This window comes from Rattus rattus, chromosome 12 (assembly GCF_011064425.1).
Source record: "Rattus rattus isolate New Zealand chromosome 12, Rrattus_CSIRO_v1, whole genome shotgun sequence".
Lineage (NCBI taxonomy): Eukaryota > Metazoa > Chordata > Mammalia > Rodentia > Muridae > Rattus > Rattus rattus.
The window spans coordinates 26,598,090-26,624,211 of NC_046165.1; the positions used below are offsets into that span (position 1 = coordinate 26,598,090).

Here is a 26,122-nt window from a genome sequence, read left to right on the forward strand (position 1 = left end):
AAACACACACACAAACACACACCACACAGAGAGTGAGAGACAGAGACAGAGAGACAGAGACAGAGAGAGAGATTAGAATTAAATTAGTAAACTGTGTTTTTTACTTGGTAAGAAGCAAATACATTTGCATGAAAGCAGTTTGAAGTCCAATTATGTGAGCAAAATGATTTGCTGCCAGGTGATGTGAGGCTGGCAGTCAGAAATAACCAGATCCATAAAGTTCTCCACATGGATAAGAGACCTACACTCCTTCTCCATACATACTACTACAAATAGGTAAAATTTAACTCTTTAAAGGGGCAGTCTGATGGACCATTTGGGGGGGCCTATGCCTTCTAAGAGACTGGAAAGTGATCCCTACAGAGGTGCTGATGTGAGGAAGATGGTGAGAGTCTATAGTGTGTGTGATCATCAAATCTCCATGCCTCCGACACACTGCCAGTCCTCTGACACCAAAGTCTCAATGTGACAGAACTGTTGTGAAAGTTTTCCTTGTGTCCCTCTATGGGATGCCCTCACTTGAAAGAAGACAATCTCCAGGGGAAGCCAAGGATGTCATTTTGTATTAACAAAAGCTAGAACGTAATTGTTTGGGCTGCCATTTTATAGGATCTCTGTGCTTCTGTCAGAGATTTGTTGAATTGAATATTTGAGCCCTAGAACAATATAGATTTGATTATTACACTGTAGAATGGTTGTAATTTCTTGGAAATATCTATGGGAAATCTTTTGTACTATAAATATTTACCCACAATGCTTTTGCAAACAAGCTAAACGGAAAAAATTCAAAGTGTTAGCATGCAATTTTTGTGTTTTCTCTGGATTCCGTCTCATTGGTGGTGAAGTGGGAGCCTCTGTTAGCTGCCTGGGAGGGAAAGTTGAAGTGTTCTGTCAGCTGCTGCCTGTGTGATTTGGCATTTCTCATCTGAGGCTGGGGCATCAGGTGATTGTTTCGCTTTCTGGATGAAGAGAAGACATGAGGAATCAACCATGAAGACATGAAAATGATGGATTATGGCTTCATAATGTCAAAAAATGTTGAGTGTCTGCTTAGGAGAGAGCATATGAAGACAACAGTTTCCCTGAGTTTGAAAGGTTAAATGATCATTATGTAATCTCTTCCCCTCTTCCCTGGTGGGTAGGTGGCTTTAAAGTGGGTTTTAAAATAGGCTTAGAAGTCTTAATCCTATTCAAGTTGTGCTGAATTGTAATGAGACGCAGGGCTACAGCGCACCTACGTGCACTTAAACATTTCTATCTATATCGACGCCTATATCCAGACCCTGGAATATGGCCATCGTGGAAGGGAAGGAAAGAAAAATTTGACCTCTGCTTTCCGTCTGCTTTCAAAAGATACGAAAATGATAGCGCACCATTTTGTAGCGCAGAATGCATGCCAAATTCTACTCTCAATGCTCGAGGTTCAGTAATTCAGCCTTCACCGCATCTTCCAGGGACCCCTTTGCACAGCTACCACTGATTTACTGATAAGCCTATCATGGAAAAGTGGAAGGCAGCGAGCACTCAGGTGTGGGAATGAGTCCTAGCAATTTATGTCTGGAGGCTACGCTTCTACACATGCTGTCATTCATTCAGTAGCCTAACTCAGGCAGGTACCAAGCTTACACATTAGAAGTTCCACAGTTATTAGCTTTAGATATTATTATCTAAATGTGCATAAACGATATGTCTGGAATTTATGTCTGTCTGTTTTACTTAACTATGTATCTGTTTTTCTACTGAACTATGACATTGTTAACATTTCAATCTCCCCTCTTTCTCCAAGTGTAAGGAAGGGTCTCCATACTTTCTGAGTTCAGACATCAGAACTAAAATTCTTCTATTCAATTTATATTTCACTCTCTACCTTGGATGAACATTTCCCCAGTATCTACGTTCTGATTTTATATAGTTCAAATAAATTTGACTTAATCTATACATTTATAACCTAGATTTAAGCCAATCGCTCTATTGCAGCCAATGTGTCTCTTGGGATCTGAATGAAGCTCCAGAGCTGTGTTGAGTTATCTTTCAATCTTATGGATGCTTCATTTAATTTTTCTGTAGAAACACTTTATTTTCTCCTCTCTAAATTGTTGTTTCGAGTTTGAGGGCCAAGCTCCAGTGTGTCTAATGCCTTCCTTTTGGTAGTAAGAAATAACCACAGTGAATATTTTACAAAAACCTTGTGGATTGGATGGTCTATTTTCATAAGATCTTGTGATGGTGACAGTAACAAGATATACTCATACTTAAGCATTAGAATTATACTGTGAATAGCACACAATTTTATCACATTTTAATGATGAGGAAGCCTAGGTTAAGAAAAGACACAATGATTTTTTTAAGATATAGAGGTTGAAAGCTATAAAATCAACAAGAAACCCAAATTTACCTCCTCTAGGACATTCCTTTTTCTCCAAGCTGTTTTCTACTGCAATAGCATTTGATTCACCTTATTTCAATTTATTACCATATTTTTTCCTTAGGTAGACACATTAGAAAAGATAAGTACAATATGTTAACAGTATAATTTTTTTTTGGTGTGGTAAATCAAGTTTTCGAACTTAATGCCAGAAAATAAATACATGCTATGTGTTGAAGAATAACACATTCACATAACCCATAGAATCATATATGGAAACATGACATTTACATCAAGAATGGGCCACATATCCACTTGTGGCTTCATTATATTACAATGCAATTGACATATCCTGTTGCCTAGTAATGTATTAGTCTTCATGGAATCACAGGACAAGGTCAATAATGTATTCGTGGTGATATGTAAACAGGCGTATGTTCTGCCAGCATTTTAAAATTATAGATCATACAATTATACATACTACACAGTGCTTAATCTTCTTCTTCCTCTTCCTCTTCCTCTTCCTCTTCTTCTTCTTCTTCTTCTCCTCCTCCTCCTCCTCCTCCTCTCCCTCTCTTCCTCCTCCTCCTCCTCTTCCTCCTCCTCCTCCTTCTTCTTCCTTCCTCCTCCTTCATATTTCTTCATTGTTATCATCTGTGTTCTAGTTCACACACTTGATCCTCTATAGTTATGAATCATTCCAGTGGTATTGTAAAGAGAGACTCATATGCCTTATAACATCCCTTGATTGCATCAAGAAGTGATGTTGTTTGGCATATAACCTAACCTTGTGTGAGAGTGTTCAATGAACTTTGTACATTGATAATGTCAGAAAATTTTCTCAAACCATATTTCAATAGTTATGCCATACATACATTAGTGTTTATTGATGCTATTTTAATATATATGAATGATAGAACAAAGACTTGAATGATAAATTATCTGAAGTCTTAATATTATGTGTTATACAATACTAAGGAATATTGATCTTATTGATCTTCAAGGCAACTAGTTTTTCTTATAAGAAAACTTTGAAATCATTATACATTTTTGTTATTTTTGACACACACACACACACACACTTTAATTCAATAAAATTGCAAAGAAACAGTAAAATCTTAGCAGATATGCTTTCTAGTCTGTGAAATTCCTGAAAACAGTAGAAAACAGTGGTTGAAAACAGAAGTGTTGAATGAATGAATCTGTTTTAGCTTCATGTCCCATTGCATAGTGAACAGGTAACTCATCAAAGTTATTGTGTTGGTTTTCATTTTACAAATGAGAAATGGAAAAATAGCATGGATCAAACTTGGTGAAAAATGCTTTAGGGATATTTTGTAAGAACACATGAATGACAGTGACATGCAGTTAATATTTTTTAGGGTGAACCATCCAATCAATAGAGATGGTGTACTATAGATGTCCATTCTGGTTATTTTTCACTATGAAAAGGGAAGATATGAGATACAAGAAAATTGTCCCCAAACACTGAATACCAGTTCACCTTTATTTATCACCAATCATTTTTACAGAGAGATTAACCAACAAGTTATATTTTTTAAAAAAAATCATTTGTGAGTGTTTTATAATCAACTTAAGTACTATTTTATATCATGGAATCTCATGGAATAACATTATAGATATAGGTTACAGATAATTAAAAATATCTCATTGTCTATATACTACCAACTTGTTAAAAGTTAAATAAGATTCCTAGAAAACCACAGCTGGACTGTTAAAAACCAATATGATAAAATGATGCTACTCGCTCTATTGTATCAAATGAACTGCAGAACATGACACTGTGGGTATTGTAGGCTTCAAGGGTCATAAGGGGCCTTCTGTGACCCCTCAGCTCTGCTTTGGTGGTGAGAAAACAGGCATAATGGACATTTTGAATGATAATATTTCTGTTGCAATGATAGCATATAGGTATTGAGGTTTGAATTGTATATAATGTTCCATGTGCTGTTTTACTTTTTATCCACCCTTGTAGACAGGGTCTCATATATCCCAGGCTGGCTTTGACCTTGCTAGGTCACCTAGAAAGGTTTTGAATTTATGATCTCTGTACTTGTATTTTACAGACACCGTGACTACAGGCAGGTGTCACCAAACTCTGTGTTTGTAGTGCTAAGAATTGACCCGAACATAGTGTTCTTGTTGTGTAAACATTTTATTAACTTAATGACAAACTCTTCCTTCATTTTCATCATTTAGAATGCAAGAATTAACTGCAAGGAGGGCACATGTCTTTGATACAGGCTTGGGAAGTAGAAGGGCAGGTTTCTGTGGTTGCATCTGGTCTATATAACAGTAATTTAGCTGCATGTCCCTCAGGAACCAGGAGAGACCTGTCTCAAACGCTCCACCAAAATTAAAACAATAAATTTTAAAACCACAAAGCAGCAACAAAAACAAAATCAAATCAAACATTTTGACTTCATCCCCTCTCAGAATAAATAGAACATGACAGTGGGTTAGACAAACCTGCAGGTCATAGTTTTCCTATTATTTTCTAAGAACAATATTTTTGTTTCTGCTACACTTTCCTACAATACTTTATTCCACTGCCATTGTCCTGTTCTTACTTCTTGTGATCTAGAGGATTCTAAATCAGAAAATGTGTTTTCTTTCATTAAAGTTGGAATTCACTTGGAAGAAGAGTATTCATAAACAAGAAGTTGAATCAGAGGCCCAGACTTCTTCCACATGAATTCTGAGCTGAAGCAATTCAATCTGTGCCATCTCATGTGAAAGATGACATTTTTGATGAACAGGGTCAGTGACCAGGCTCAATCCGCTTAGATTTGAGAGAGGACAGTGTACTCTAGAGCAGTGGGACCTACCTTTCTCATGCTGCAACTCTTTAATACAGTTCGCATGTCATGACGACTCACATCCATAAAACTATTTTCATTGATGCTTCATAAGTGTAATTTTGCTAGTTATAAACTGTAAATATCTGTGTTTTTCTGATAGACTTAGATGACCCCTGGCAAAGGGTCCTTAGATCCCAGGTTGAGAACTGTGGTTATAAAGAATAGCTACCATTATCTGAAAGGTCATCGTTATATCTTCTTTGGTTATTCTCAAACAAACAAACAAACAAAACCAGAAAGATTTCACCCCTGTCTAAATAGGACTTTACTACTTTGAGCTGATTTAATTGGTCCTTGTACCTGCTATAAGGAAATACCAATCTGTAAAATTATTCTTGCTTGTAGAGATTTACCTTTAAACTAAGGTTAAAATAGTGAGCTTTAAAATGCCGGATTAGTAAGTGGCATGAAACGACTCCTTGTTGTACTCACACACAGCCAAATATAAATGTTCCCCAAAATAAACCCTGTAGTTTTCTTTAAGTATATTTTCTTCTTACTACTCCAGTGAAGAGCAATATGCTGTTTTCTCTAAATGTTTGTTTGCTGTCTCTTATGTAGACCCTTTTGTTTACTTGTAGTTGAATATGTCACGTGTCAAATTTTATTCCTGTATCACTTTGGAAAGGTGTTGTGTTGGGGATGATCAAACTTGTGGGGATTTAAATATCACTGTTTTGGTTTTACATGAAAATTAAAAATCATATTTTTTCATTTACCATTACTCTTGAGAACTAATCTGGTATTTTCCAATATTTCTGATTTTCTACACAGTAAGTTTAAAATTGATTTAAGTCACATGTGTTAGGTTTCTAGAAAGTGTATAACAAAATGTAGTCTTGAAAGCCTAGAGGGCTACCAAAACCCCCTTCTAGCTAACAGGTGTTTAATGGACAAACATTAATAATTGAGCCCTTGTTACAGCTATTACTCGGAGAGTGAAATAGTTAATTTAAAATATCTTAAGCCAAAAAAGTAACAGTCGAGTTATTTCTGTCAATAATGTGTAGATTTATGTTATGGTATATAGTTTGCTAAAAACCTAGTGGAGGCCATAGAAGTAATTTTAATTGAGATTTTTACAACCATTTGATAACAGTGTTTTGATCACTATAGTTAGGGCAGAATTCCAATAGAGGCCATAAAGTCTGTGACTAATCCACTGAGTCACCCAGTCCCAGTCATATATTGCTTAATGGGCCGTGTTGCAAGGAATTATTACTGTTTCTAGTGATAATTTTTAAATAGAGAAGCTTAGTGGATACAAAATATGAGTGTAAGTTGAAAACTTAATGTTTTCAAAGACAATTACTAAAACAACTCTTCTACGGTATATGGGACATTCACTTTATTTATAAGGAGAGGCTCAACTTCTTAACCATATCTTCTGTCTATCTATCTATTATCTTTCTTTCTGTCTGTCTATCTATCTATCTATCTATCTATCTATCTATCTATCTATCTATCTATCTGTCTGTCTGTCTATCTATGTATTTATCTATCTATTCATTCATTTATTCATCATACATTTATTTTATAAGGAGATAAAAATAACTGAGTGAATGTATATGTATATCTGGTTCTGATGAATATTTTAATTTTCCTTGGTTAATGTTTGCAGGGCACTTACAGATGCTAGAATAATCTCTAATGTTTTTGCTCAATCTGCTCTGGAGATGGATGAAATAAATAGTTTAAACTAATTAATGTAACACCAGCTGTTACAAGTGCTTGGCAGACGTCTGTGCGTTTTGATGGGCAGGGAGCGGCTGTTGTACTTGACTTTATTTTAGTACAATGTTGATCACAGTATAAGCTGGAATAAATGACGAGCCAAAAGAAAGGATACAGGATGAATTCTATGTAATGTAATATAATAACACGATTTCTAAAAGGTATAACATTTTAAAGTTAGAGAGACTTATGCTTGACTTCATTAAGTCATAATACTTTTGACAGCTGGTAACATGTCTCTAGAATACAAGTTCGTGGTTGTGGACACTGTCCTTGATTTGTCCAGAGAACCTATTAGAGTTACAGGTATGCCGTGTCAGCCAGACTCTGTGTTTGCTAATTAAATGCTTTCAGGGAAATGTAGTAAAAGAAACAGATTCTCCGGAAGTGGGCTTGGGATTTATTTCACTTATGTTATCTCTTAGCAAGTCTAGAGAAAGTTACTATTGGGGTTAGTTACTGCCTTATAATTTAGCATACTTCTCCAGGGTACATGTAAGTCCTTCTTCCTATCTGGTTTATTCATGGGGAAAGAAAAATAAACTTGTGGGCAGCAAACTGTGAGGAGGGAAGAGCTTTAGAAATGGAAAGGAGTGTCTCTTTGCCGGACAGGTTTTTTGACCTGTAATGGAGAGAGGGCAATTTTCTTAATTTTTTCATTGTTTCCGTAAGACTGAAGAAGTGACTTAGGACAGACACAAACACATTGTGGATTCTAGGACAATCTTGGGTTTAGAGTTCTACTTTCCTCAACAAACAAGCAAACAAGACAACAGACGAAAGTGCACTAACTAACAAACTAAGTAAATAAATGAAAACAGAGGGCAGGATCTTGGTCTAGTATCAGAAGCAGTGGATAAAACCTCACATTGAGAGGACACATTGAGAGGACAGCATCATCCCGCCGATTGCTACCCTGTGAATTTGTCTAATAAGTTATTGCAACGTGTGTGGAGCAGATGGCTAGCGTGCTCTTGGAAGAATTGACGGATGGGATATGATGTCATCAGTGAGATGTCAAGGTTCACAAGGTACTTGACCTCCAAGAATAAGTCCTAACTGGTTAGAATTCTAAAGAGTGAACTCCAGTGACACTAGCTAAATGGGAAATGTGTGCAATTTGTATTTCTTTATGGTGGTGTTTACCCCCTTCACTGAACTCCACATAATAGGATATTTTTCCCTGAAGACTCAGAGATATTGTTGCAGGGTTGCACCCTGTAACCTTCTGAGGATTTCAAATACAAATCCACACATCTAAACTTTAACGAAATCACAGCAAATGTTATTTATGAAGCCAGGTTCAGAGCTTTCCCTCGTTTATATGTATATATGCAGAAAGAACTTAGTTAAGACATCCCATTAATTTTAACATGTTATCACAAAATAGCAAAGTGCTGACTCCGTGAAAATATTCAGTGCATAAAATTAAACTTTTATATTTTCATTAAAATATGTTTCTATATATACAAGCCTTAAAAAAGCTGTCAGGGACTCTGATGTTGTCTTTATATTTTAATTATGACTTTACTTGCACTTACAGGTGAGAAACCTAAACACATTAACATTTTTATTTCAATATTATCATTTTAAAATTTCAAATGAGCTTAGAATCTATTCAGTAGCACCTATGAGTTGTTATCTCGGAATTTCTATGACCCTGGCAAATGTATTGTGGAGAAAATATCATAGCACGTGTAATTACAGATGTGGGGACTCAAAGGAAACGTGGGCACTGTATGCTAATCAAGTATGTACATTGTGTAAAGTTGAGGGAAAAATACTAGCTGTTTGTCCTTGTTGTGTGGATTCAGGTTAACTAATTAAATGACATGTCCAAAGAGAAAGCCTGTAGATGTGTTTAAAGCGTGAACTCACTCTCCTGACTATTCACATTAGATTGCTGTCTATAACATGATAGGGATACTAATTCCAAAACATTAGTACTGTAAGTGTGGTGGGCTATATTTTATGCTTTTCTCATTTCGTTGAGTTGACCAGTTGGCATTTTTTCAAAAATTGACATATTTATTTATTTTGAAGGAGATACGTGAGAGTATTGTGCACAGCTCAGTGTAGGGTAAAGGCAATGTGTGCTCGTAGCATGCATATTGTCAAGTTGTAGTAAGTGCTTGACATAGTAATATTATTATGAAACGCATAATCATATCATGTCAACTGTTAAAGGGATTCTTATAGATCAAACATTAATGAGATTATACAATTAATAATTTTAATCAGAGAAATAAATCTGAGGCCTAATAACTTCTTGTGAAAACTTGTTCATTTCATAACTTTTCATTAACTTGCAGTGGCAATAGGCAGTGTTTTGATTTATTCCATTATTCTAATGTGAATTCTAGCTATAAGGTCCAGAAAATTTCTTAATTATATTACACTGACATAAACAGACTTATCCTGTAGTGGTAAATGCTGTAACTATGTGTTATTTAGAGATTAATTTTTGGCAAAGTATAGATTTAATCGACTGTTTGGTTCTATCAAAGTCTGTATATTTAAGCCCATTCTAAATTATATAACTTATAATGTGTTAATATTACCTAGATGATTACCATAATTAAACAATATTCTGTCGATATATATCAAATGATCAAAAGAGCTTATGAAGTTATTTGATAAATTATTCAATTAGCTTTGCTATTTTTAATATAAATGAGATAACTGTACCCATATCTCATATGACTTTGGCATTTAGTATTGATTATATGGCTGAACCATTTGCAGGGGCTGCCTTGGATAATCTTATCTCTTTTTCTGTCTGAGGCAGATAAAATATTAATACAAGGTAAATGAGTGCTCGCTGAACTTGCCATATGGCCCCTGTGGAGGGCAGAGGGGCCTGGGCAGGCTCTGGACTTGCCATATGGGCTGAGAGGGAAAAGGTAAGGATTACACAGAAACAAATCTACCATATGGGCTAGGTGGAGCACGTGAAACTCTTAATACTTTCTCATGCTGGGACATTTTTCACAAAAGAATAAAACACACATAAATAATATATTATCCAAAAACCTCTTCAAAATGGATCAATTGTTTAGATTTAATATGATGCTTTCAAGCAATGTCCAGAGCATATAAATAATCATGGTTTACTTTGAAATGGCAAAGAGGATCATCAATCATTTACCCTTGACATTTTTACATTGCATTTAACATCTGTTCCATAATAGCATGGTACAGTAATACACTTAACATCATATTACACGCTGAACCCAAACAAATAAATATAGCACTAAATTAGCGATTCTGAAAGTTTGCCTTGCTCCAAATAATATTTTTGTAAACATTGTACTGTCTGCTCCTTTTATCACTTGGAGATTTTGTTGTTTTCCCGTTATATAGAGTAGATGAAGCAATTGGCAAAGGCAATTTTCTTGGTACAATCAAAGCTCATTAATTTGGTTTCTGCTAATATGGAATTTATGATAATTTAGCTTGGGCTCGATAAAGTTTACCTTTGTACTAGATATAAAGAAAAGATTTGCTAAGCCAATTATTAATATAAACAAGATTACAATGAACATGCTTAACCCACTTAAGAGAGCATAGTTTTCAAGGATTTTAGCACATTAATTGAATGCAAATATGTACTGGTAATAACAAATGAGTCTAATTTAGTCTTGAATCAGGGTCCTGTAGTACCTGCATTGGGTAGCAGATGGATCTAATTACTGCATATACTTCTAAATTCTGTGCATATTTCTTTGTGATATCAGTTATTCGGGCATGGGCTGAATTTTTTTGCGTAGCTATTTCCAGTCACGGTTATCTCCCTGTATTTTCTAATAAGCTTTAATTTTTTTTAAAGGTGCATAACTTTGTAAAGATTTGTAGCCCTTAAAGCATTACCCTTGTATCTTCTCCTTTAAGGCAAAACGATGCTTCTAGGGGTTTCTAAATATGCATTAGAAGACCTATTAGTGGTCACTCAGAATCACAATTTGACAACTTAGGATATATTCAAAACAATATTCCAAAGTATTTCTGCAATTTCTTTGTGCTTGTGCAGATTGTATGTGAAGTTGTGTGTCTGCGTCTGTTTGTGGAGGCCAAAGGACAAACTTGGGCATCACTACTCAAATGCTGTCTCCCAGTCTCCTTTTTTGGGGCTAGTTTGCCTTTCTTGCTGGAAATATGCTAAACTAGTTGACCATTGAACCTCAGAGATGCTCAGGCATGAATAGAGCGGAGACTATGAAAATATTTTACCACCTCACATTCTTTAGTGTGGGATTTGGGCAATGAACTCAAATTTTTTGTGCTTGTCTTGCAATAAGCTTTCTCTCCAGACCCAAATTTTATATTGACCTATTTGTCCCCCCCCAAAAAAACAAGTAATTCATTCATTCGCATTAAGAAGTTTCTTTGTTACAAGTTTGACCTCATTTAATGGATTTAGATCTCCTCTTGGACCCAAGGAAAGTAAAATTTAAATTAATAAAATATTTTCATTTTATTGACCTACCTGACCCAGTATTTTTTTCCTGCCGAATTCAGTATAGTTTTTCAAGTGACACAAAGGGGGGTTGACATTCCTCACTTTGATAATTTTAGATTATGTGTTAGTGATTCACTTGTCTCTGTAAACGGAGACTCAGGCTTTTCTTTCTTTTCACCATGTTTTGCTTAATTTTTATGGTTGTGTTTACTAATATATTTTCTACGTCATAGAAAAACGTGTTCTGTTCCAAAATGTATAATTCTTCCATTCCAAGAAATAGTATGTAGATCACGCTAGTTTGTGTTCTGGGGGTAGAAAGGAGTGCCTCGCTTGCAAAGCATAGGTTCTGGCAGGTCCTGGGTATTAGATGAATGTCAGAAGTGACAGATGGAGAAGGGAATAGAAAGTTGGTATTTGAGTGTCAAGGCAGGTATGTGGGCATGAAGACCTGGGTCCTGCATTGGTACCTAAAACAGGCCAACTGCGACTGAGAGTAGAAGGACCAAGTCACATGAAAAGTAGGTGTTGGGCATGGAGCCAGGCACACTTTGTGGCATAAAATGAGCTTCAGTTATAATTTTGGGAGGAATTCTATATGGGAACAGGGAGGAGTCCAAGGACTACCAGTCGTACCTGAAGCCAGATCAGATCAGATCAGACAAGTGGAAGCATTATAATGGTCTATGTTTCTGCTATTTAAGATTTATTTTATTTTCTTCTTTTAAATTGAAAATAAAAAAAAATGTCATATACTACATTCTGTTCAGAGTTTCCCTTACCCCAGCTCTCACTGATTGATGGTAAATTGAATCTTACCTATATTAATACCAGTAAGGGAGAACGCAATGATTGCATTCTTAGATTTTTTTTTATCTAAAAATTTTCCTAGCAATCTTCTCTTCTTTATCTCTCCCCACACCTCTTTCTTCTTTCCTCATGATCTTCCCCAAGTATCTCCTTTTCCTCCTTCCTACTTTCCTTGTAGCTTTCTTTTGGATTTAATGAGCTAACTCGTTTCTATATTTTAAGAGTTCTATTATTTCCCAATAGCCCCCCGACAGGCACGTTGACATCAACACGTGGCCTTTGGCAACTAAAGTGACTATCAGGATTTCAAGCTCATAGAATTTCCTCCCAAAATTTATTTTATCCCTCCAAATACAAATATGCCTTTAAACGATCTGACCTATTTCTCCTCTACAAAACATACTTAGTGCCCAGTATCATATTTTTCAACTTGCCACAAAAGGCTTTAGACTCCTATGCCTTTATTCTGTCTACACTTGCTAAATAAACTAAATGGAAAAATAAAATGTATTCATAACTCAGGGTTAATGTAGCTTCATAAAAAGCTTCATAAAAGTCATGGGTTTAAAATTATGATTAAACTCAACTTCTGAAAGTAATTGTGGTAGTGACAGAAGTTGCAGCCTCCTTACACGTTACTTGACATATTTGAAGCTATTGTTATAAGAAACTCTAATTTTTTGCTAATGGAAAATAACAACATCAGTGGGCAATATTAGTTCCTCATGTTTATCACCACAATGCAGGAATAAAGCCTGCATTTTAATTTAACTGTTTTAATATGAAAATGCTATAATATTTTAAATGTTCATAATGTTTCCATCTTTGTAATATCATCGTGGAATCAGCATTCTACTCTATGATTTTGTTTTTTTCGGAGCTGAGGACTGAACCCAGGGCCTTGCATTTGCTAGGCAAGTGCTCTACCACTGAGCTAAATCCCCAACCCCTACTCTATGATTCTTATAATTTGCTTATCATTAAACGTGGAGGGTATAAAGAAGTTACAGAAGACAGGAAATAATAATTGTTCAGTTTCTTCCTCCTTTCTGTGTTTTTGGATCATACTCTACTAAGACAGAGAATGGAGAAGGAAACGTGATCTAATACCTGAAATAATGACATTGTTAATTATTTATAATAGACTGAAATGATGATATTTAAAACAAAGTAACAGCAGAGTAATTGGCGAGCTGACCAATTGAAGAAAATTTATAATCTCCGCATTCATTTTGACATATTGTCTATTTTTCTTAAACACATTCAATTAATAGTTAGGAAATACAATTTTATATGTCTGAGAACATGATCTTTGTTCTGTGGCATAGAGAATAATGACTATAGTTGGAATATATATATATATATATATATATATATATATATATATATATATGCGATCAGCTCAAGAGTACACATTATGCTTTTATGCTCTGAGAGTTGCAGCACCGCAGCTGTGCTGTCTGGGAATCCCCTGCTTGCCCAGGGAAGAACGCTGACAAGGACATAAACACACAAGCTGAGCTTTTATACTTCCCCAAATCCTAAAAATTAGTGCTCTCTTTTGCACTTTTATATGGCTGTGTTATAAAGCAGTTAGTTTTAAGGCAAAAAGTCATAAAATATCAATAGGTAAAGGGAATGGAAAGGTTACTTACTTTAACCTCCCATCAATCTCCAGGGAATAGTTTCCGTAATCTTCCTGACGGGATGGTGCATATCAGACTTCGTGGGGGACATCGTGTAACAGCTGGGCTGCCACTGTCCAAAAGGAACCACCAGAAATTTTAGGCTGATGAGACCATCTTAGATGCATATGCATGCTTCTCTCTCTTCTGAATATGGTAGCCGAGAAATTGAATTTTCTCAAAAAACTTTAGAGTTTTAAGTATCACGGGTGATTTTGTTTAATAGGGTAAACATGCATTTCTGGAAAGTAAACTGAGAGCACAAATATATTTGACACCGGGGAAGCTGGGGTACAGGCTGCACTGAAAATTAAGGTATAAACTAAGCTCTCTTAAACATGATAAACACTCACATAAAAACAGAAACTTCACACATGAACTAATTTGAGAAACGGGAACCTGATATATTCATTCAATCAGCAATAAAATATATTATAAACTGTGCGTCAAGGAGGAACAAGTGAATGACATAATCAGAATTCATAGATTTTTATTTTGAACATGCTGAAGGAAATAAACATGTGAGTGAATTTCTTTGATGATGGTTTCCTAATTTTTGATCATTTGAAGTAGTGCAGGAAAGGTAGATTAGTAATTACATGTTGTGAATGGGAACTGTTTTTACAACGGTTTGTACATTTACCAGATTCAATCGCCTCACATATTCTTGTCTCCAGATAACTTGGTAGGGGAGGTAAAAATGAAGAAATATTTTATAATATGGCTTGTAGTTCATCATTATACTTAGCAAATAAGTAAGCTGACTTGAATAAATCAATTCTGTTAAATCAAGAAAATAAAGTTTAGCTTAGAGTAGCATTCTAGCAGCCTACTGGGAAAAGAACAGAGCTGTGACCAAGAGTCATAGCAACCCTTAGTGCTAGGATTGAGCATCCTGGGGACAGCTAAGGAAGGAATGGGCTCTGAAACTAAGAAAGTCATTTTAAAATGCAAGTGTAGTGTTACTGGTGGAAAATGAACCAATACATAACAAGGAGCACAGCATAAGTAAATTCCGGGGACCCCCCAATCAGAACAAGCCCAGAAATACAGAATTGTGATGATTCTTAATGTTTAATTGAAGTTGAGTGGCAAAGATATACACCTGCCATTCTCAGGTGAATCTCATCAACATTAACTTTTTCCTCTTATTACAAGTACACATCAATTTAAAAGGGATATCTTCATGGTAAACTATTCCTCCCAAGATAAGGACCTGTTGGGTATAGTTTGCCCTTCGAAGAATTGTACAGGCAGAAATGATCAGTGACAACATTTTATAGGCCACTTCCTCCTGGTAGTGTTGTCATGTCCATCATGGCTGGACTGCAATGCCCCCCGCCGCCCCCCCACCACCAAGAGATTCTAAAGGTTCACTACTGGAAGAGATAATCTCGCTTGAAGAGAGAAGCCTCATGTATAAGCTGACATAGTAGACCCCAAGGAATCTTGGCTCTCTAGAAGGATCACTAACTGAGTTTAAGGAGTAAATTAACACAAGTATGAATGAAGAGTTTACAAAACGTTCTTTCTAATGTAAGCTAATTTTCACATATATACTTAACATGTATATGATGTATACACGTGCATATAACTAATGCATTATAACAAGATCTATATAGTTTGTGTTTTACTTCAGAGTTAAAAATGTCAGCTCTGATACAGAGTTACTTGGGGGTCAAAATTCAGGCTTCTGTCTTCATAACTAAGTTATCTTTACGTGTTAATTAGCAACTTTTACCTCTACGTTTTCATGTGTAGAGTGAGCATGGCAAAAGGAACCGGTCATTGAGAATTGTGGAGAGAGGTAAACAAGCCAAGTGTGGCAGTGCAGCCTTGGACACAGGAAATGGTTAATGTGAACCAGTTTCGGTGGTGACTGTGATCTTCATCATTGAATCGATCTTTGAAAGGAGAATGCGTTTGTAGAATTTAGACTGAAAGAGCGTTCATTTATCTGTTAACAGTTCACCAACAGAAATGTTGCAACAACATAAAAAGAACAACAATATCAACCAATGAGACCCCCCCCACCCCAAAGCTCCCAGGGACTAAACCATCAACCAAAGTACACATGAGGGGACCCTGGGCTCCAGCAGGATACATAGCAGAAGATTGCCTTAGGGAATGCTAGGACGCTGAGGCAGGAGTGGGTGGATGGGTGGAGGAGTACCCTCATAGAGGGAGGAGGTGGAGAGGGGATAGCGTATTCATGGAGGGGAAACTGGGAAGGAGGATGACATTTGAAATGTAAATAAATAAAATAACCAATAAAATGAAAAAGATTCACAAAATAAGGCTGGTATAATGACTACTCTACTCCTTGATGTTTTTCACCCTTCATAATCATGTCAAGGAGGATAACGTTCCGTATTCTTTTCCTCCCAGTTTCTCCTCTTCCCTCAGAAATGTGGAGAGAAACATGAACACCTTCAATTTCATCTTAATTCTTTATTTTCATTAATTATTTCGCTCTCTATACTTGGTGTATATTTTTCAAAGAGAAGGACATATTTTTTTTAAATCACAAAGACTTGATCAATATCAGTCCTGAGACTCTCATCCCATTTTTATTGAACTTTTTTGAAAGTTTTACCAACTCGTGTATCGTATACAGGTGTGAACCTGTATCATGAATATACATGGTCTTTGTGTCGTTCAAATCTTCTTTCTTTGGACTTCCTATTCATTGACAGCACACCTCTAATGAAAGCTTAGCAAACATCTGTAAACTTGTACTTGAAAACATTTTGGAATAATCCCTTAGTAGACATGTTTTATGCAAAAAAAATAAGGAATTGATTCTGGAGATTTCCATCTCACACTTTTATAAATCCCTGATAACTTCTGTCAAAAGCCCATGGGAGAATCAGAGTTTTAATAATCCACTGCTCAGCGCTATTTTGTGTTTCAGGGAAGTTTGTCTGAGGTGTTCTGTTTCATTCACTTAGAAATAGGATTCCCTTTCTACTTGAAGATTCATAAATGAATTAGAAGTGAACAGCAGAGGTGGTAAGACGAGAACATGATGGCAAGTCATGAAACTCTGACATCCTCTGAGTTTTTCTCTCCATTTCTATCTTTCTTTTAAGGTAACATAAATTTTGAAAAAGCTTTGGACTTCGGTGACAACCCCTGCTCATGCCTCCTCAGACATTTCTGAAGGCACAGTTCTGAACCTCACTGTTGGCAGATGTAAATTTCAGAAAATTGTCCAAGGTCACAGCACAATGAGGTAGATTTATCAAGGGAGTACAGTTTCCTGCTCCCCACCATCCACGGATAGAGAGTAGCTCCACCCTGAAAAATAAAAGCGTTTGCTTGGTTTATTATTATTTTCTCTCTGAAATTATAAATTACGATTCAGAAATCATTTTGATCATTAACTCGGGCCTGCAGAAACAGAATTTCCAAGCTAGAGAGTGGTTTATGTATACATGAGTCAGCTGCAACTACTGTGTCCACTAGATTTCAAAGGCAAGCCGGTTTCAGTTGGAGATGAACCGTCAGATTTGTTTTCTACATATTATGACATGATGAAGAAGCCATCTGTAGGAACAAACCAGTTCAGTTTTTGTGGGCAAGCACAGACGTAAGGTACATTATTAAAGAACACAGTAATAAAAAAATTGGATCAGAAGTGATGTTTTCACTGTGAGGTCTTCCTTGGGTCTTACAAAATGAGAAAGGAGTAACCTTGTTCTATTTCTGCATCCTGAAAAGGGGAAAAAAAAAAGCCGCATGGCGGGCACATCACCTTTAATTAGGTTTCTGCTTTGGGGAAGCATTTTACCAGCCCCCTTTCATTTATTTTTAATGATGTTATCACTAACAGGCAAACAGTCCCTTAATAAAACAAAAACAGTTTCTATATAAAGCCTAGAGTCCATGTCCTGAGTCAGTCATCTAAAAACAAATGTTATGATTGTTTCCCTTGTGCTCCGAGAACCCTTAATGGCCCTACTGTGCAGATATACAAAACATTAACCCAGGAAATAGAGCCCTGTCTGTTCTGCAGCCTTCAATAAACGCTTTCCCATAGTCACTTGCAGTATCAGCAGTTAGGTTAAGCCTACGGGGTCATGGAAAAGTCAGAAAGGTCAATTAAATGGATCTTTTCAGCCTACCCTATGCCAGCTCTTTCACAATCATTGACAACTAACTACTTTATGAAGCAAGCAGGGTGAAAGCAATTCCACAGGTTTATGAGGTGAATCAGTGTGTGTGTGTGTGTGTGTGTGTGTGTGTGTGTGTGTGTGTGTGTGTGTGTGTGTGTGTTGAATGATTGAAGTTCCTAGTTGGTGAGGCAATGAACTTGTATGCACAAGTAACTCTACAATCATAAGTTTGGGTTCCTGGGATAAATTTGCTATCAACGTGAAGTTTTAAAATATTAATCTGACCTTTGTACACAGATCTCAACAATGTAAATGCAGAGTACACAGAAAGCCATTTTTTAGAACACTAGTACAAAATATGCTATCCAGTTAAAAGTCCATTAAAATATATTTTCTTCAGGTTATTAGAGACCCAGAATCCTTCAGCTGCTACCCATCCATGCTTTCCTAATAGGACCTTTCCCTTCCTCTTGCACAGTCTGCAACAAAAACTCACTGCTTAGCTCCCGCGATGGCAAATTTTCTTTTCTTCTTCTATCTTGTCTCAATTCATCTAATGCAAAATAATCTTTTACTTTTCTAAATGAACAGAGTGCCATTTGGATCAGTTTTTTTTTGGCAAATAATCTAGTTGAAATTAAAATTCAATGTATATTTTAACAAAATCGTCTTCCTAGCCCATGATTTTCTCTGTGACATCACTCTTTAAAAGATAGCATTGCCTTCCTTTATGGTTGCAGTGTGGTTTCAAGATGGGAGACTTCATGTTCCTGCGTGTGAATTCTTCCAGATTTGCTGTTCTTTTCTTCATTCACGTACCTTGTCAACAGAAATTAAAAAGACCTTGTCTATCTGAATCTTCAAAAGTATAAATATAGTCTCTCTTTCTGTAAGGAGTGGCGCCTAACACTTGGGTACATTTAAAAAACACAAATCTATCTAAAAGCAGAGAACCACCCGTGGAGATAATAGATAAATGTGCTATAGATCTGAATTCAATTGGAGAAAACTGTACACTTGGCGTAGTTTTTAGCACACCTCGACCACTTCTATAAATATATTTATATATTATTCTCTTTACAACTTTATATTAGCATATGTGAAATTACATATGTGTGTGCAGGTGTACATCTGGGCATATGTTGATGACACAGATTAAACGTGGTTGATTCCTCATCTACTGACGAGCTTGTCTTTTCAGACATGATCTTTTAAGGTCTTGAGTTACAACTTGCCATGTAGAGGGTCCTAGTGTCAGTCCTCTTGGCTCCCCAGCATAGGATTACAGTTGTGTGCAGCATAGCATATTGTATGTAGGTTCTGAGGATCGAACTCAAGTCCGTATATCTGCAGGAGAAGCATTGTAGCACTTCCCAGTTCTCCACATCAGTGTCTCCAGTTCCAAACTTCCAAGATCTCACATGGCTTAGAATATTCTTAAAAAGCGTCTTGGTGTTTTTATGCTGTGTTCAGTCTGTGCCTATGAACTCCCATAATGCATCTTTTTCACAGGCTTATTTCATAGAGAGAAGATAGATACCACAAGCAACCAGATAAGAATTTGGCATTTCTCTGTGTCACATAAAAAATGAGGAAATTCAAGAAGCGCTTTTTATTTTTCCACATCCACACTAATGTGTTTCATATTTTACAAAGCAGTTCTGCATATATAATCTAATTGGGTTAAAGTATAATCCTTTGATTTCAAGCTAATCCTTGTTGTACATTAGCCGAATGTGTTTCGTATGATAGAAGGTGGTTTTTATCGCTATAAAATTTGATAAAACTTTGTAACATCAGGACTAGAACTCACTTTTTGGATCTAACAGTTTTCCTTTGAACTTAGATATATCATATACAAGATTGTGATCTCTTTTATTTAAAAGGAATGTAGTGTGGGACTGGGAAGATGGCGTAGTGTGTTTAAGAGTGTATTGCTTCTGCAGAGGGCCTGGTTCTGCTTCCAGCAGTAAGGCTGGGCAGTATGCATTTTCTTAAAACTCCAGAACTAGGGGAATCTATCTGACTAGGTCATATATCAGGGAATAATTTTCTATTATTTATATGAACACTAGCATTTAATGTGTAAGTTCTTCATGATCTTAATTTAGTTCAATAATAATTCTATTGAAATGTTTGGTTTCTTATAAAAAGTTATTAAAACAACAAAGCTTCATATTGTCATAAAAATGTATTCAGTTCTTAATAGAAAGCAGTGTATTCTCTACAACCTTGCTCAGCACTTTATTTTCACTTTACCACTATATTTTTAGTTTACCGGCAAATTCCCTTTCTTTAACTTGGAATAGGCAGTTTAATAACAATAATAATAATAAAATTACAGATCAGCACATACACACATATACCTGCCCCACACACACACACACACACACACACACACACACACACACACACACACACACACACACCTTTGAGAGAATATGTAATTGAAACCCAAAGGGACTGGTTATGAAAATAACAACTGAGTTAGATTTTATTAACAGGAAAGAAAACATTTTAAAAGTAGAGGCCCATTATTTTTTTAAACAACATTGTTCCTTAGGATATCCTGCTAAATTGTTATGTGTGATAAGATTGAAGAGGAAAGAGGCTTGTCTTTTGAGACATCAATCTTCCTGATGGTCTCTCAGTAAGAAATGGCTTAAAGTTTGAGGAGAATCCGGAGTTCAGGTGATAAGGAAAAGTAAAATCCAATGTTTTCATCCTTTATGATATAATTGAAGTGTTTTTCTTTTCCATTTGTACTTTCAATTTCTATTATCCTGATTAAATAATGATAAAATTGCCAGCATATTTATCGTGTAATTATTCAGATTTCAATCAGTAATTTTTCCGAGCATTAAAATGAAATTACTTGTTAAACTGTAGCATGTGCCTTTCCATTTTCCAATAATGCTCAGAAGTTAATAACTTCTTTTTAGAATTTAAATATAACAACCTAATAGGTAACTAGCATTCTAGTTTCATCTAGCACATGTCGAGTACCAGAATCATTTAACGGTTGCTGCAGTATATTTTAGTATCTGCCTTTGGCATATGACCTCCTCCTTCACAGTGCGTCGGCGTGGGTCTTCTTTTTCAAATCTCATTTGTCCTTTTCTCTCGAGGTTCCATGCCACAAACTTAGCTCACACTCTACAGAAGAAAAAAAAATCTCACCTTAAGCTTTTGAGATACATCTGTGGGGGGGGATAAAACTTCCAGATAACAAAGCAAATACGGACATGTGCTTTGAGGATCGCCATTCAAACCTCAATAACAGTAGGAGTAGAAAGGAGTTCCTTACACAATTCTTGAAGTTTCTGTTCATTTGTAGTCAGATACCAAAACCATTTGACATAGGGCATAATAATAATCCCCAAATCACAAAACCTGGCCAGCCAACTGTCACTGACACACAATCTCTAACACCCTGTGCAGGTGTATCCAGTGCAAACCCAATCTGTAAAGACGTCTTCTTCCTTCGCAATTTGAAGTTAATGGAGATTATGTGGCGCTCAGACTACCACATTCTCTGGCCTCAAACTTTTGCTTTAATCTTCTGAGAATATTTCTGATGCCAAAGATCATTTTTTATTCAAAGACAGAGAGCCATGACCTTAAGTTTACAACCCATGAAAGTGGAAGTAAAGTGGCTTTCATGATGTCAGTCCCCATGAGGTGAGAGATAACAGCATATTCATGCCCAAATGAATATATTTTAGTTTATTTGATCTCTATGTAATTTGCCTTATTTTCCTACAAGAAAAGTGTGTATTGAACATTTTTAAAACATTTACTTTTTTCCATTTTAATTTCATCTGCCCCAATTTATAGAAAGTGATAGTCTTTTCTCATATATGAGACTAGGTGAGTTCTCAAAAATAATATGTGTGCACACATATGTTTGCTCATGTATGCAAAAGGGTTTTCGTCACTGACTGGGTTGAGCAGTGGCTAATTAAGTTACAATAATTAAGTGAAGTGCTTGACCAACTCTAAGAATTAGTCATTCATCGCCTGGAATTGGTCACTCTCATCTACATGAGCTTCCTAGTGTTTTTACCCTGCACCTTTTTCTTCCACCTCCATCACCGTGTGCATTGTTTCAACAATTAACAGCACATGAATATAGGTATGGTGGTGATTCAATGACTTGTCTCTCAACTTCTTAGCATAGTCAAGTAGAAATGCATGGAAATTAAAACAAACAATTATGGGTAATAGAAGGTAATGAAAGATGTGTGTACAAATAAATTTGGTTCTTGTTTTTGCACAGTCTGTCAAAATTATGAAGTCGTAGATGCTAATGGGAAAAATCCTCAGGTGGTCATCGGACCCTCTGCCTTTCCTCAAAAGACAAGCAATTACTATCGCCATGATCTATTAAGGCACATTTCCTTACCATGTGACAGCTAAGGTGAAACTGATCAAAAAATATTGCTCTCCTTTTCTTGAACAATGACACATGCACATGGGTGTTTAATAGGTGCCTTTTCAGAACCGTGATGAGACAACACTAGCAGCCTTGGTCCAGAAAAGTAATTTATGAGAGCAAGGTAAAGGTGTCCAAAATTACCTTACAGACATTAGCCATGGGGCAGCACTACCCAAGCCCTGAAGCCTTTCTTTACCCTAGGTGAAAGCTCTAATAAAATACAGCATCAGGAACCCAAACTTGGTTGCTCATTGTTTCTGCTTCAAGTGTATGCTGGTTGAGATCTGTCAGTGAATTAACAGAGGAAGGAGAAACTGCAGAAGAGTTAGTGAGTATGGTGGGGACACAGTCAATCGTCCATCTCATATGTCCCTCCTCAGCTTTGTTCTCTTTTGGTTCGTTGACTAAAAGTGAGGAATGGTGAGGGATAGGATTTACTATGTTCTAACGTGAGTGAAGACACTAAGACACCTTCTGTAATATCCCTGCCCTAGAGAGAGGGACTTGGAAAAAGTGTTGCGTGATAAGGTATTGTAGCATAAAATAAACAAATTACTGAAAACAGTGAAGTCAAACTATCAGCAAAGCTCAAGTAGGCTGAAATCTTTAGCCATTTGTAGAATTGAGTGACAGTGGGCTGATTAATTTTCTGGGTGTGAAACCTGAACCTCTTATCAAATAGAGATTACTATCCTGAGTGAAAACTCTGTGTGCTTAAGGGACCAATTGTTTCCAATTCCTTTGAAAGTTTCTAAGTGTTTGAATCAAATAATAAGGAGTAAAATAAAAACTAATTAAAATAAAAAGAAAGAGTATTTGCCTTTGGACATAACTTTATGCTGCCTAAATGTTGAAGAATGCAACTCTTTACCAATAAGGAGTAAAATGAAAACTCATTAAAATAAAAAGAAAGAGTATTTGCCTTTGGACATTACTGTATGTTGCCTAAATGTTGAAGAATAAGTGAAATCTTACCTGAGAAGGGAAATAAGGTGTCCATCATTCTGTGCTGGAAGTTACATTTTTACTGTGCTTTTTTCCTTCAGTTTCCTTTGATGGGCAGAAGCTCTAGGTGGTTAAGTTTTTCTGAAGTAAATTTTTAACTAATGAGAGTGATTACTTTAGTTGTAACTTAGAAACAATACTTTTGGATTTCAGGATTCCTGTTTAGATATTTGTAAAAAAACAACAAAGAAAAAGACAGGAGAGAAATATGAGGAAAAAGGGATTTCACTTGTGGATTCTTCAATAAGCTTTTTAAGACTACATTTGGATGAACCATCAGTATAAAGGAAGGGTTAATAGAGAGAGAAACATCCTGACAGACAAAACATTTTTCTTATGTAAAGCTTTAGAAATACTCTATTGTCAATCCAAACAGAACAAACTAAAATGAGATAATTGGGAAGGTGCCCATAAAGTCAGCCTGAATATATTATCACAACTATATATGAGATAATATTTGTTTTAAAAAGATTCTATGGCACTGTAAACTCAGTCTCATTAGAGACTGCATTTAAAAGGCTTATAAAGTTACTCATTAATGTTATCTTGTTGTATCTCCACAGCTTTTTCATTAAAGAAAATTCAGCAGAAAGCATTTTCTCCTGATAGCGGGAACCAATTTGCAATAAATGTTCTGGAAACCACTAGGGAAGCCATTACTGAGGTCTAATAAAAACAGACAAGCGTAACTTGTTCTATATTTTTGTTTCAATCACATACAGATGAGACCCCACTTTCTACACCAACCGCAAGAGACAGCATGGACAAACTTTCTCTAGCTGGGCATGGACAACCTCTACCTCCGGGCTTCCCATCCCCCTTTCTGTTTCCTGATGGCCTATCTTCCATAGAGACCCTTCTCACTAACATTCAGGTAGGTCTCTTTTCACTCTGGGAGAAAGGAGCATGAAACCCAAACACACGTGAATTCTTTTTCCAAAATACAACATATCTCAAATGATTATCTTGAGGCTGGCTGATCCATGGTATTCAGCATTTCTTCACAAAATTAAATTTTAACTGTCTACACTAACCAAAGTCTTGTAGAAATACTCAATGTATACTTTATATTGTGCCACAATAAATGTAGGCGTAACTGATGTGAGCATTTATGAACAGCATTCCGCCCCCCAAACTTTCTCTTTATTGCCAAATAATGGGACCGATTGAAGTATATAAATTTGTCTGACTTACCAAATGACAGCATTCGAGTTCTAGTAAATATTTAGATATTTTTAAACTTCTGGCCTTCCAGCGAGGAAATGATATGTTTAGTCGTTTTAAATATGTCTAACATAGCAGATTCCTAAATAATCACTTCTTTCATAAATAAGTTGTTTCAGTAAGTAAGGACTCTTCAAAGAATAGACTTCAAAAAGCCATAGAAAAGTTTCTACGGATTTCCTATGTGCCCCTCAGGATGTATATTTTACATAGAGTACATTATGAATCAAAAATACTCTGAGTTAACAATAACATAGTGCAGGGAGCCAAGATAATAAAAGTGTTTGGGATAGAAGAAAGCATAGTTTTCTTGCCACGCATGAAGGGATCATGTGGGCCCCAGATGGGGCTTTCTCTGTATTTCCCCATCTTAGAAGGAGCTGGAAGGAGACACAAGATACAGATGCTGTTAGTCCAGCACTCTTTCCTTTGTTATATTTTCTTAAACACATTTCCTACCACATTAAACTTTGCCCCAGTAGAAATGTAATTAATTTTATTTACCTCTCTGAGGACATAACAGAAGGCCTTTAATGTAACATATCTTCTCATCTATTAATATGACATTTTAAATATGAATGTAATTAGAATTGCTATAACTTTATTCAACATTAAAGTTTTTATATTTTAGTAATTGAAAAGAAATCATCAGTCCAGCATCATTTCTACTATGGCCAAATTAGTGATTATATCCAAAAGTAAACATAAGACATTTTCTCTGAAATTTTACTCATATTACAAGTAAAGGTCAAAGTAAATTTCCCTCTTGGTAAGAAAAATGCTTTGTGGGAAGAAGGAGAGTAGCACAACTGGTCACACTGCCGAGTAAGAGTCTATCAAATGCTCAGCCCTCCATGTAATCTGTGTATCATACCTCTTCCTTCTGTCCCAGGAATCCTTGGGGAAGAGGAGGGAACAGATTTAAGAGCCAGGAGAAACTGGTGACTTCAAGAAAACAGTGTTTTGTGGACACAGTAGGAAAGTTGCCCATATGGGTACACAACAGATTAAACAATTTACAGGCAACCTATGCAAGCTCAAAGCAGACAAAAATCTAATCAATGAGTAGAAACTTGATGCCCCAGGGCAAGGGTAAAGTGGGGGGTGGTTGGATGAGTGTAAAAGGCAAGCAAAGAGGAGCAGGAAGGGGATGGGGGAGGGGAAGGGGGTGGGGGACAACTTTTGGAATATAAATAAAATAATTTAATAAAAGAGAGAAAGACAGAGACAGAGAGAGACAGAGAGAGAGACAGAGAGAGAGACAGAGAGAGAGAGACAGAGAGAGAGAGAGAGAGAGAGAGAGAGAGAGAGAGAGAGAGAGAGAGAGAGGGGAGACAGAGCAAGCAAGAGAGAGAGCAAGAGAGACAGAGTCAGAAACAGAGAGACAGAGAGTGACAGAGAC

General features: G+C 36.2%; 1 protein-coding gene across 1 annotated transcript in view; it reads left to right on the forward strand.

The window, feature by feature from the left end:
- Dach1 (dachshund family transcription factor 1) overlaps positions 1 to 26,122 on the forward strand; it is a 365,099-nt gene that overhangs the window by 327,738 nt on the left and 11,239 nt on the right. Inside the window, exon 11 of the mRNA XM_032918184.1 lies at positions 24,219 to 24,370. Within this exon, the coding sequence (XP_032774075.1) occupies positions 24,219 to 24,370 (152 nt within the window). The remainder of the gene's footprint in view (positions 1 to 24,218; positions 24,371 to 26,122) is intronic.